Source organism: Lissotriton vulgaris, chromosome 3_1 (assembly GCF_964263255.1).
Source record: "Lissotriton vulgaris chromosome 3_1, aLisVul1.2, whole genome shotgun sequence".
In the NCBI taxonomy this organism is placed as follows: domain Eukaryota; kingdom Metazoa; phylum Chordata; class Amphibia; order Caudata; family Salamandridae; genus Lissotriton; species Lissotriton vulgaris.
In genome coordinates, this window is record NC_141689.1 from 26,775,143 (window position 1) to 26,789,755 (window position 14,613).

The 14,613-nt window shown below is 43.4% G+C and overlaps 1 protein-coding gene across 1 annotated transcript in view; it reads left to right on the forward strand.

Moving 5' to 3' along the window:
- Positions 1-13,727, forward strand: part of LOC147725849 (extracellular calcium-sensing receptor-like) — a 333,094-nt gene extending 319,367 nt beyond the window's left edge. The window contains exons 3-4 of the mRNA XM_086963374.1: positions 12,666-13,493; positions 13,605-13,727. Of these exons, the coding sequence (XP_086819500.1) occupies positions 12,666-13,493; positions 13,605-13,727 (951 nt within the window). The remainder of the gene's footprint in view (positions 1-12,665; positions 13,494-13,604) is intronic.
- The last annotated feature ends 886 nt before the right edge of the window (positions 13,728-14,613 follow it).

Genomic DNA, 14,613 nt, shown 5'->3' on the forward strand with positions numbered 1-14,613 from the left:
GAAAAAACCCTGAGAATAAAAGACTGAGATGTTGCGACTCCCACAGACCATTTGATGACTTGTGCGACTCTTGCTCTCAAAGAAAATTTCTTCCAGTTTGACATCAATTCTTCTTCCAATACTAGGGCACTTTGATAGCAGTACCTTTGCCCCACGAATGTAATGTTTATATATGCATAATTTGGAAAATACGTTTTTTTCTGGATCCATCTAACCCTTTTGGCCTAAGAATTCAACTATGATGGAGAAACAGTGATGATATCCTGATCATTTGGAAAGGGGACATCATGAACACAGGAAGATTCCCATCTTGGGTAAATATCCTGGACCCTTATCTAAGTTTACCAACACCATCAACTCAATAACCCATCTTTTGTGGCCTCACAATATTTTTGTAAAAGGGCCGCTTAAAGAGGAAAACATTCCACAAACCGGCAAACCCAAATAGTATTCAGTTATGTGGGAGTCATCACCCCCACTCATCAAGGAGTAAGCAACATTTCAGCCAAGTTCTCAGGCTCTGGAGTAATTGCAGTTATATTATTACTTTTGAAAAACAATCTGATGTTTTGGAAAAGAAACTACAGGAGAGAGACGACCCAAGAGGATCATAAAAATAAGAGAGCTCGCAATAGCCCCCGGGAGGCTATCCTGGCCCAAGCTGCAGAACACCTAACCAGAAACTGACCTGTGTGACTACGTTCATCCCGACATCAGCGCATCAGAAAAGTGATCAACAAGAAATGGCCTATTTTCAATGTGGGGGAGACCAAAGTTGAGAAACCTCTTTTTACCTTGAAATGCACTGCAAAAAGAACAGATAATGGACGGAAAGTTAATCAATGCAATCATTCACCCCCAGTCAACAGATCCGGGTTTAATCCATTGTGTTACTACCCACATCCCACCCCAGTTTTGACCCACCCACATGCAAAGGAACAGTCCAGCCTGAACCGCCGAGCCAGGTCTTTCCTGGATCAGAAAAAAGCATTCAGGGACCAGTTTCGGGATATCGTCCATGAACAGCCAGGCTAGCTTGAATCCAGTAATGCAGAGCGCACGGGACACACGTCTGAGAATACCCTTCCCACTTAAATAGACAAATGCAAAAACAACGGATGATGGACAGAATGTTGAACAATGCAATCTCTGCACCACTGGATTCAAGATAGCCTGGCTGATTATGGGTTTTACCTTTGAAACCTGTGCCAAGATGCGTGTCTCCTGTTGGTATTTCCAAACACAAGTGAGTGCTGTATGATACCTGACCCAATCTCCTTCCACCAGTACTATATTTGTAGACCCCACAAGTTAACCCTCAATGTTTTGCATTCCTTTTCTGCCACGTGCACAGAAAATAAATGCATAACTATCACAAACAACGAAGATCAAACAACACACATTTTGTTATAATCTGGGGTGGTTGTATTACATTCTGTGCCCAGCTTTCCTGCCCTGCCCAGTCAGTGTGTGATGTCAAGAATCTTGGTGAGTGGAATGAATGTGTGACGGAGAAAGTGAGCCGAACAGAGAGGATGCTGCTCCTGTTGAGGCATTCTATTCAGTAACAGTAAACCTCTTCAATAAACCAATAACCTGTTGACCTACATGAACCGGCTACCTGAATACTACTCACTGAGGATTGGAAAGCGAACCTACATGCGAAGGAAAGAAGAGAAGGTAGATTGAAGACTTAAGAATAGAAAAAGAGATGCTCTGAACCTCACCAGTGTCTTTTCCATCAGACACCCTGCAGACAATGAACTCAAAGACTGAAATGTTAAGAGTGTGGCCTGCAGGAACTCTGGATGTACACAGATGAACAAGGATGATCATCTAACTAAACCCAATATTGGAGTTTAAATGGTTCAAACTGGTATTAAATGCTACTGACATCTTATGGACTGGAGAGTGACAAGCAGTCACTGTTTTGAACTAGACCTCTGTGTCTCATAGGAGAAACCATACCAAATGCAGATTTATTTGGATTTTTGGATAGAATAAAGTTAGTTAGTGGATTGCAGCAGTGACAGAAACACAATCATTCCGTTGACTTGTGTTTTGGTTTGAAATACTAGTGAGGCTGTTGTGTGCTGTCTCCCAACACCAATATGCATGCTGACAGCTTAGAATGTTGATGGAGACTCACTGTGCTTTGCATGCCACCATCGCCTCAGAAAGAAGACTAGTGACTAGTGCATGACAAGCAGCAAAGAGGATACCACGGGGCAGCAAAAGTGGTGAAAGAATTATCAGCCCATTCTTAAGCTGGTGCAAACTGCCGATATTGCCAGTTTTCAAGCGATAGCTTCTGCAAAAAACAACGTCATGGACAAGAGAGACAACTCACGCTAATGAGATTCAGAATAGGTATTCCTGTGCAAAAACACCACTTCGCGATATTCTCAATGACCATCCAGACCTGCGATGCGATCCAAAAACAGGTGATAAGGCTGGTTAGCAGCAGGGATTAAACACCTTCCTTTTACTGGTATTAAGCAGGACGACAACCTGCAGCATGAAAGGGAGACCAGCTCAGATCCACATCTGAACACCAACACATGTCATGGAGCCATTGATCATGCAGCTCGGAGACTCAAGAGGGCCAAAACACCTACAGCCACCACTCCCATGCCCCCACCCAGGACCAAACCCCTCCCCAGACTACCACTGAGGCAGTGCAGAATAGGACAGAGGACGTTCCTAAAACAGACCAGCCTCAGAGACTCAACGCCAGAGGAAGTCTTTGCCCACTACAGGCACAAAAGGACAACGATCCTCCGCATCCTCACCCACATTGCCCACAAACCTAATATGATACAGTGTATAGCACTTGGACAAACAGGAATGCTTACAGGAAAGACAAATCCTGCATGAAAAGACTGTAACAGAAGTGCATGTGGTTGTAACCTTCATAGGAAGGTTACGGTCCCACAAACTTCTCTTATGGTCTCATGATGCAGGATTTCCCAGACCTGTAAGCATCACAGTTTGTATCAGCTTGATACTCCTGCACCTTCACTCCCCCATCCAGCCACGAGGGCGCCACCGTGACCGGTGGTACCTACGCGATCCTGGACCAGACCAGCGATCCTGGACCAGGGCTGGGGTGCGCCTGCTGCACCCCAGCCCTGGCCCCCGCTCCAGTTCACAACCCAGCAATGACTGCCCGCCCCAGTGCACCTAGTCCTCAATGCTCACCTGCCGCCGTGTCTCCAAGAGGGCCCACCACATGCCGGTGCAACCTCCTCAGCCAATCACTGGATTCCACACCACAGGCCCCCAGCGCACCCTGCTGCACTGCACTGCAGAGCCATGTCTCTAAAGCCTGCTGCCTTCAGCGTAAACTGCGGTCCGGCTGGCCTCACAATTCAAATCTAATCTTGATTGGCAGGATGGTGTAGCAAAGCCTACACATCATCGCCGGCTTCACACCTGCTTTGCACTTCTGGTGCCCCTACCTCAGTGCACTGCAAGTTAACCGTCCTGTTATGGTAGGCCTGTGCCGGCCAAAGTACCTCGGATGCCACCAACTCTGTGCACTGCAAGTTACCGTCCCGTGGCGGTGGGCCCATGCTAGCCAAAGTTCCTTGGCTGCCACCAACTCTGTGCACCAGAGGTCATAGGCCCCTAATGATTGAGTCTTGTGGTGCGGACACCATCATGTCACCTCCCGCTGTGGGGAATATGATGTGGTAGGGCCCTAGGACCTCATGCATAAATAATGACCACACGGACACACTCAGATAGATGTGGAAATAGTCTCGAGCATTTGCGCCCGGCCCCTTTTTATGGCAGGATCACATATTCTGTGATGCCTGTGCTGGATGGTGTGGGTGTAAACCAGCCCTTAGGGAGTGGCTGTGGCATGCTGACAATTAGACCTGTGATCAGCAGATCACTACAGGGAAGACCTGGGACATGTAGCGTTATCACCCCCCCTGTAAGTATAAGCGGAGTTGGCTGGCCTGGCCTATGCCAGTCCAGCGTAGGGGTGTAAACAATGACCCCGGGACTCAGGGCGTGGTTCAGTTCTGGACTGGACACGAAAGTAATTAATGCTTATGTGTCTGTTGTAGTGTCGGCGCCACCCGGACCGCAATCTGTAATGTTGCACCCTGTGACTAAAGTACTACAGCATGAGCAACATGGACATAAGGGGGAATCACTGACCCTACATTCATCCATATTTTCATACTTGAATGATCACAGACATGACATATCTGTGTGAATTTTAATGTTTAATGCACATTCACTGGAGTGTTGAAGCTGGAGCAGTACAGGGCCATGCAAACCCCAATTTACATTGTCGGCCTGTGGAGGGCCAGCCAGAGTCCTTCAGGGAATGACAAGTATATCGAAAGAGGAAGAGTTTAGTCCGCAGTCTGATAGCTGTGTCTTGGTGACCAAACAGAATTTGGAAGTCCATGTCGAGGTCCAAGGTTAGTGTCACAGAGTGTATCGGGGACAGTGGAAGGTGATGATGCAGAGGGCAGAACCAAGCAGAAACCGGCTATATGGTGCAGATGAATGCTACTGGCTCCTTCTTACCACTAAGGCAGATTTATCCACATCTGTGTCCTCTGATGTCTCATGTGCCTCACATGTGGGCAGAGGTGGAATGTCTGCCGCACTGTGTGGCACTGACACATCAGGGGGCAGAGATGTGGATGTAGAAGTAGAAGCAGCAGTATTCATTGGTGCCATGCCTTGTGGCAAAAATGTCCTGATGAGGATCTGCAGGGCATGGAAGGTCCCAGCCCCATCTCGCTGGTGTGCAGCCATGGCAGCCATTCTTTCCACCTGCCTCTGCTCCATGTTCTCCATGGCCATCCGCATCTGTCCCATCTCCCGGATGAGATCGCTAGAGCCACTCTGACTGTTGGTCTTGTCTCAGAGTCATGACTCCAACAATGTCATCCATGGATCATTCAAGAGCATGGAGAAGACTGTTGGTGTCCGTTAGGGACTGTAAGCGGTCTCTGATAGGACTTTTTTTTCAAAAGCATTTATTGTTATCCGCACAAGGAACACAGCTGTTTGCCTACAACCCTGGGGCCGGCAGCATGTAAGAAAATTGTGTTTCCTGTAAGAACACAGCCTTTGAGCCGAAATCCCGGGGGCCAGGCTGCGGATCAGGATTTCTAATGCGCATACTAATCAACTTGTACTCGATATGGATGTTGTTAAGTGTCTTTTACAATATAGAATGCATATTTCCAAAACTAGTGAACTACCCACGTCCCCCCTGCATATCAACAAATTAGTATACCTAGATTAAGTCTGCATTTGCCCACCCAAGAGTACTTGCCACATGTCTCAGCCATCCTCAACTACAGATGCCCACCCCACATCACGCACAAGGAGCCATATTTGGAATCAAATCAAACATTACCTGGTAAGTACCACATCCATATGGTTGCCACCTGAGACCTACTCACTATACTAATCTGATCGAAGGTCAGAGCCCCCCTTTCCCAACCAAGTTACGAAAGGTTCCCACACATCCAAAGGCCTAGAGCCATTGGGAAAAAGTTCCCAATAGGTCGACAATTGGTCTTTGCAATATATGACCACATTTATCCAACCCGCTATGGTAGGTGGATGCGAATACTTCCAGTGCAACGCTACCTGGCGCTTGGCAAGCAGCAGTAACATGGATGCCAACTTGCAGGAAGCTCTATGCACATTCAGGACAAATGCCAAAGTGCCACAAGTGGAGTAACCTGCAACTGTGTGCCGATAATGTGTCCAATGTGTCCAATAATGTCGGACCAGTAGTGCGCTTTCCGACTGTAGAGCCAAGTCAAATGGAGGAACGATGCCTCCTGCCCTCTGCATCTCCAACAATTTGCATCCTGCTGTAGTCCCATATGATGTAGCTGTATAGGTGTGCGATAAGTTTTATGCAGGTAATTAAAGTGTATGAGTCGTAGCCTATAGTTTGGTGGGAGAAGTTCCAATTGAGAACAGCAGAACTGCCACTGTTTGTCCGTGATCGTAATATCTGCTTCCCTTTCCCACTCACCTTAGATGTACTTAAAATGATGGGGGATGTCTCTTCTATTAGGTTATAAATTTGTGTTATCAATTTCCGAGGGGATTTATTTGACAATTTTTTTTCCAGCGCCGGTAGTGGGTCTGGAGCACATGGGAACCCAGCATATCTCGCCCTACACACCGCCCTGGGCTGGTAGTATAACAGCATATCAGATGCCAAGGGTGTATCTGGGTCAAGTTCAAGTTCAAGAATTTATATAGCGCACTACTCACCCAGAGGGTCTCAAGGCGCTTGGGAAAGGGGTTCATTATTTGTCGAATAGCCAGGTTTTAAGATCTTTTCTGAAGGAGATGTGGTTCTGTGTAAGGCGGAGGTGAGTGGGGAGTGAGTTCCAGGTCTTGGCCGCCAAGTAGGAGAAGGATCTACCTCTCATGGTGGATCTTTGGATACACGGAACTGCGACGAGGCCTTGATTGGAGGATCTTAGTTGGCGGGTGGGTGTGTAGTTTGTAGAGGGCCTTGTGTACATCTTTTGAAGAGTCAAGAACTCGGCATCTGGGTTTGGGGCCTGTCTCGCCATTATACCATGTCCCGTGGCCTGTTCAGTGACCGCCTTGTCCGTTAACGGACCAATTAGCGGATTAACTCCCAGTGGCATAGATGGGGCATTAAGTTCCTTGTAGCCCGCCTGCTTTGCTATATTTCTCCATGCCCAACGTGTAGCTTTAACCGTATTTATGTCCGAGTGAGATCGTATATATATGGGTGGAAAACTGCTGTATTCAGTGAAGTGGGCGCAGTTATACCTTATTCTAAAGCCACATGTGTCTGGTACGGGGTTGGGTGTTGCCAGTAGTTCAAGTACTGTGCTTGTGCACTGTAGACGTAATGTTCAAAGTCTGGAGCCCCTAGACCACCCTGAGAAAATGGGAGAGTCAGTAGCTTCCAGTATAGTCAGGGTTGTCTACCCGCCCAGACTAATTTGATGATCCCTGTTCAAAGTCATTTAAAGAAGTAAGTGTTTAGTGGCATGGGTATATTTACAAATAAATATAATAGTTTGGGTAGGATGACCATTTTTGTAATTGCATTACCTCCCGTTAGGTTGGTATATGTTATTTGAATTTGTTTCATGAATATAGGGCTAAATTCCATTTTGGACATTATGGCGGAGAGGAACTTCCACTCAAGAGAATCGAATGCTTTAGTTGCGTCCAATAACGCTGCTACCGCCTGGACATAGTAGTGTAGCAGTCGGAATATCACTCTTAGATTGTATGACGTAGACCTACCCGGTATAAACCAGGATTGATCAGGCAGCGCAATCTGTGGGAGCATTGGCTGTAATCTATTAGGTAGGAACTTAGCGTATATTTTAGCGTCCAGGTTAATCAACAATAAGGGGCAATAGGAATCTGGCTTAGTGGGATCCTTATCAGGTTTCAACAGGGTGATTAATGTGGCCTCTCTAAGGGTAGGAGGGAGCATGCCAGTTTCTATCACCTCCACGTATACCTGAAGTAAACGAGGGGCCACAATATCTACGTATTCCTCATAGAAGGCCGCATTAAGTCCATCCTTCCCTGGAGACTTGTCGGCTGGCATACCTGATATCACCTGTTTCAAGTCATCTACTGTGATGGGAAGTTTCATGTATTCTCTAGCACCATTAGTAACCATGACAATGCTATGGTATCTAGATAGTTAGATATATCTGCTTGTGACGGGTTGGTGTGGGATGTATACAGTGACTGATAGAAATTGGTCATAGTTTGAAGAACACCCTGTGGGGTTCTGACTACCTTTCCAACACCTGTGTGAAGCCCAGTAATGAATTCTGCTCACCTCGGAGTGCACAATAGATTAGCTGGTGTTTTTTCTGCCCGGTCCCCCCTCACCTTACCGCCTGGCCTGAGCTTATTTGTGTAGGTATGCTGTTTCCCTCTCCGCCTCCTCCTGAAATTCAGTCAGCTTTGCCCGAAGTTTAGCCTGAGTGGTAGTTGATGGGTGTTCTTGGTTTTACCTTTCTAGGTCTTTAATATCTCCTTCCAAGTTTCGTAGTGTGTTTCGTATAGCTTTTAGCACCCCCAGCTTTAGAGCCATGCAGTGTCCCCTAGTGACCACCTTAAAAGCCTCCCACAGTGTCCCAGGCGATTGGACTGATCCTTTGTTTAACTCGAAATATTCAGTAAGTTTCTCCCTGAGTTCTTCGTGGAAGACCTGGTCTAGCAGAGCCTTTGACAGGAATCTCCAGCTCAAGGGTTGTACGTATTGCGGTGGAATTTGCAGTTTTATCTCAGTGGGTGCATGGCCTGAAAATGTGCGAGGAAGGTGTGAAGAATCTGTGAAGTAAAATAAAACAAAAGAGTTTTCCCACTGGGGAGTATTGTAACCTGTTCCTAGATCAGGATTCAAACTCACAAACATAAATCACACCATTCATTTTGTGGAACTAAAAAACACTTACCAAGAAGGAACATATGCAAACAAGTTATAAAAAGGGTACAATTTATTAAAAATATTTTGGTTACAAAATGTATCAACAAAATCATCAATTAAAATCATATATTGCACAAAGATACACAAAAATATAAAAACACAGTTGGGGCCACCTAACGTGGACCTGGAGAAATTAATCTAGAGAGACACTACTATCTGTCTTTGTCATTTCATTTCGGACATCTAATTTGTCAACAATGGAAGGAATGTTGTTCCTTTGAACCAGAATTGTTGTTGGCAACGCCGAATATGAATTTAAGCTTTAGCGTCGACGCATTTCGGAAGCTTCAACTTGATAAAGGCTTCCTTCCTCAGGACAATTTATATTTCTATTCTCCACAACGTGAAAGAGTTAAACCGAAGTGGTTATGTTGCTCGTGGAAAACTACCAAGAGTGTAGCTCCTTGTCGCCTGTGAAGTCATCAAGCTTTTATCCTCCAGTCTTAAATTTATTTTCAGATGCTTGTATTTTGCAACTTGTCTGTTCGGAGAATAATCCAAAAACAGAACTGGCACAAACCTTTTTTGTCTGCGCCAACCGGCGTACTTGAATTAAGGGTTCCCCTCCGTTTTCAATCGTTTTGTACTAAAAAACGGGACTCGTCTCCATGAGTGGGGTTCTGTTTTGCAGCCGGGTAATTTTACTCGTGGCTAAAAAACGGGCCTCGTCTCCGTGAGGGGGGTTCTATTTTGCAGCCGGGTAATTTTACACGTGGCTGTTCTTCGCACACGGCTGGTTTCCCCGGGACTGCTGTTCTGTGGCGTCTGAACGATCACCGCTTGTATTGTGAGAGATGACTTCACAGGCGACAAGGAGCTACACTCTTGGTAGTTTTCCACGAGCAACATAACCACTCCGGTTTAACTCTTTCACGTTGTGGAGAATAGAAATATAAATTGTCCTGAGGAAGGAAGCCTTTATCAAGTTGAAGCTTCCGAAACGCGTCGACGCTAAAGCTTAAATTCATATTCGGCGTTGCCAACAACAATTCTGGTTCAAAGGAACAACATTCCTTCCATTGTTGACAAATTAGATGTCCGAAATGAAATGACAAAGACAGATAGTAGTGTCTCTCTAGATTAATTTCTCCACGTCTACGTTAGGTGGCCCCAACTGTGTTTTTATATTTTTGTGTATCTTTGTGCAATATATGTTTTTAATTGATGATTTTGTTGATAAATTTTGTAACCAAAATATTTTTAATAAATTGTACCCTTTTTATAACTTGTTTGCATATGTTCCTTCTTGGTAAGTGTTTTTTAGTTCCACAAAATGAATGGTGTGATTTATGTTTGTGAGTTTGAATCCTGATCTAGGAACAGGTTACAATACTCCCCAGTGGGAAAACTCTTTTGTTTTACTTTACAGTACATTGGCGCTCCATTTCCCTCTGGGTAATTAAGAGCCCCTCTCTTCTTCTTTACACTGAAGAATCTGTGAACCAATATTAAAAACTATGAGCTGCAATGCATTCCTGTTAAAACTCCAGGGGTGAAAACAATCAGAACCCTACACTAACCCCCACATGCATCATCCCGGGTGTTGGCGAATTCTAAATTGCGAAAAATAGCGATTCGCAATTTAGAATTCGCAAAACGGATGCATGAATATTTTCGGTAAATTTATGCGATTCGATAAAAATAGCAATTTTTACCGAATCGCATAAATTACCGAAATACAATTTGCGAATTTGCTATTCCCATTGGTTCCTATGGGCCAAAAGGCCCATAGGAAGCAATGGGAAGGCATTAGCAAATTGCGATTTTCACTTTGAAAATCGCAATTTGTTAATGCATTTCATGGGGGTAGGGGGGGGTCCAAAGGACCCCCCCATGCACCCCTGAAATGTATTTTTCGCATCATGTTTCACACACACATGTCCTAAGGACATGTGTGTCTGTAACATGAATGTTGAAAAAAATGCATTTTCACGGTTTTAAACACTTTTTGCAAATTTACCGAGTGGTTCAACCACTCGGTAAATTTGACCCCCTAATTGCGATTTCGCAATTTTAAAAGTAATCATGCATTGCTTTTAAGAAATCGCAAATTTGCGATTTCTTAAAAGCAATCGCAATTTTAGAAGTCGCAAAAATGTTGCGATTTCTAAAATTGCTTCATGCATCCCAAAAAGCACTTTTGGAATCGCAAACGGCCGATTTTAAGGAATCGCACCGTTTGCGACTCCAAAAATGCTTGATGCATGTGGGGGATAGCCTTTTTATGTGCTGTCCTTAGAAGGTAAGATGTGTTGCATCTGACCACATTAAAATAACTGCATACGTTACCCAGGTTACCTCGTTTTATCACTCTACGAGTGGCACAGATAGAACAAGTATTTGCAATGCATCGGTCTCGCCTTTGGGGCCTTATATGTATTTAGGTATGCAGCACATTAGTGTGTGGGGCGCTGAAACATTTACTGTTTTTAATATGTAGAAAAGTAAGCACCAAATTGGATGACAAGCCAGGTATGGGAGGGAACACATGGAGAGAAGTATTGCCTTTCAACAGGAAATGGTATTGTCCAAAGCTATGTTTTTAATATAAAAACAGAGTCGTCGGTGGTTATGTCATTGAAAATACAAGATTTGAAAAAAAATGATTTTGATAATGCCGTAAATAGATTACATAGAGCAGAGGTCACCTGACCGTATGAAACCATCATAATCTAATACCAATAACCAATCTAGTGATGAAGGCCTCGCTTTGTAACTTCAGTCCAGTACCTCCCGTACTCTACTCCGTTTTCAAAACCTGTCACAAGCCACAAGAAGTGTAGCTCAGAATCGTGTCAGCCGAGACCCAACAAATCAAACAGGGACACCTGCCCAAAACAGTTGTATGTTTGAATAAAACTGGCAATAGTGCTACTGGAAAAATAAATAGATGTCAACTTCTTTCAAAACAAAAGTAGATCACTGAAAAGAAAGTAAGGGACTTATAAACTATAACAGAGCTTGAAGGATCTTGTTCCAAAAATATTTTTTTCACGCTAAAAAACGTACCTGGTTACATTAAATTTGACCACTGAGGAAAATGCAACTAAAAGTTGTACTTTTGGAGCACACTTGGTCACTTGGTTAACAAATTCTCTTCACCCAGGAAGCAGTTTATGATTCTGCGCGCGGGAATCTATTTCCGGTTCACACGTATTAATCCTAAATTATAATTAAAAACTAAGGGGCATATTATCAAAGGGGTTAATCTCCGCTTTTTTGGCTTTAAAAGCCAAGAAAGCAGAGATAAAATTATCTCCCTATTACCTAGCTGTCGCTAACACCAGTTAGCGACAGCTAGTAGGAGATAGCGACCATCTTGGGCCCCACTTTGTATGTCAGTGATATTTATCACTAATGACATGCAAAGTGGGCGTGCCAAGATGTTAGCGACTGAATACAGTCGCTAACATCGCTATCTCCTGTTACCAACTTTTGGAGATATTCGCTCTAAGCGCGAATATCTCCAAAACACCTGCCCTGAGCAGTTCTTAGCCATGTTATCCAATGGGAGGTGGATAACATGGCTAAGAGCATTAGCTCGGTAATGCATGAATATCGCTGACTTTTCAGCGATATTCATGCATTGCGGCGATTTTTATCGCATTTGAGATAAACCTTGGTAATACCAAGGTTTATTTGCGGTAAAAATCGCTGCAGCTCAGCGATAAATTTTTGTCTCTAACTAAGCAATAGCGATAATTATCGCTATTGCTTGGTAATATGCCCCGAAGCGCTTTTGGTGCTAATAACGTATTTCAAGGAAGAGGTCTGTCATGAGTTTAAATCCAAACTGTGCTCATGTTTTAGAACAAAAGAGGCAAAGTATATCAACATATTTGAAAGAAGACATGAAGCTCATTCCAACTGTTTATAGACATGCTTTGCAAATAACCAGAGATGAAACAGGTATTTTACCAAAAATATCTTGACACAAAATGTTTTGATTGGAATCTATTTTTTGTTAAATATTTAATCATTGTTTTTGAAGATCGTGTTTGCTATTAAAATATTTTTACTTCATTCGGACCAGTGATATTTTGTTGTATGTTTACTCTCTTAATTACCCATTTTTATGTTAAAATATTGTCTTTCTCTCATAGCCCATACAAGTGTGTGTTGACAGTTTTCACTAGCTTTCTCTATATTTTGTTCTCATTTACAGATTAGTTTTGGGGCTATGGATCCTATTTTTAGTAACAAATTGAGATTCCCATCCTTTTACCGGACTGTTCCCGATGAACTCTCCCAGCTGGAAGGTATTTCTCAGCTGTTAAATTATTTTTCCTGGAGCTGGGTTGGGATTCTTGTTCCAGAGACTGACAGCGGTGAGAGAGCTTTGCGACAACTGATGACGTTGATCACCGAGAGCGGAGGATGTGTTGAGTTCTTTTATATGTTACCTGTTGCAGTTACAGGAGTGAATAGCGACAGACTGTCGCTGATCGCAAGGGCTCTCAAGAGGTTCACCGCTCAGGTCATCATTCTGTATGACACCGGCACAGTAATGGCACACTTTTTTGCGTTTGCTCTTTGGAACCATGTGCCTCAGAAAGTTTGGATTGTATCAGGTGAAGCCCTTATTGAGAACATATTTACTGTAACAGATGCCTGGAAAACATTTAATAAAATCATAACATTTTCAATCAAGAAAGGGGAAATCATTGGATTTAAAGATGTTCTTCGTGGTATCAATCCTGATATGTTTCCAGAGTTTGGTCCCTTAGATGTCCTCTGGGAAGGGTTTTTTGAATGTATATCAGCTGGAAGAGGGAATAAGAGTGGGTTTAATTTCCCTTTTTGTTCAGGAAATGAAACTTTGGAAGGTGTTGATGTGCCTGACTATGATGTTGTGAACTTTAGACATACATTCAGTGTCTACACAGCTGTCTATGCTCTAGCACACGCTTTACATGAGATGCTTGAATCACCCTCCAAGGAAGGAACAGCTGGTGCTGCTGGGAGCTTCCATCAGGATCTCAAGCCCTGGAAGGTAAGGGATCTTGCAAACACCTGCAATGTCTTATGTGTCTCTTACCACAATAACACTGAGCCGCTTGCCATGACTTTTTTACAGTAGCTTCATGTATTTAATTTAATATAGATTTTAAATATATCTGTTGAGAGTTTGCTGCATAGAGTAAAGCATTCTTTGGATGTTCAGTTGAAGGAACGGTTAAATACTGGCAGATCAAACCTCTACCGATATGAGCTACACCCGGCATGATATGTCATATTATCTTCAATAGAATGGTGTTAGAAAATATACTACATAGTGTATAATCCCATATATGGATTTCACTAGGGCTTGACGAAACTGGAGTAACTCTACATAGCGCAATTACTCGCAATTATCATAATTATGCGTAATTATGCGTAATTACACGAGAAGCATAATCCAGCATTTAGCACTATTTTCCTGGTGTCTAAACTGGGCCTGAGGGTGGATTTTGCATTAAGACAATAGCTCTAAATGGTACAGGCAATGCAAAGCCACCAGACGTTTTGCTCTCTATAAGATCCTTGTTCCTGCGCTCCTGCAGTAGTAATCTTGCCCCAAATTCCTCTTAATTACTCGAGCTGGAGTATAATGTGTAACATCAGTAATTTCGCATTTCAAGAGTAATGTGTAATTTCTGAAATTACTCTGATTACTCCAGCATAGTTACGTTTGCACAGGCCTCATTTTTACCCTTGTTGTACTTTGTGTTGGCTTGTCTCTCTAGTGTCCTTCTGTAATACAAGGCAGACTGTGTTCAACAGATCATGTGAATCCTCTCACAGCCTCCTTCTAGTTGTTGCACACGTCTGCTACTAATAGTTTAAAAATGCTTTTCATTTTCTTTTTTAAGTGAAAACGCTGGCATGCAAGTCACATTTTATCATTTATTTGACCTTTTTCAAATCTTCCTTCCTTTCTTAGGGTACTCACGCTTTTCCAAATGTGTTCCCCACATTGTATGGAATAATCTGGAAATAAATCTGCAGTTTATAAGTGTTGTGCAGTAGGACACAGACTGATAAAAAACTGCAGGTGAAATTTCAGATTGCATATCAAGGAATACTCCTCTCTGTAGTTTTAAATATTTTTGGGAATCAAAATGGCGGCTGAG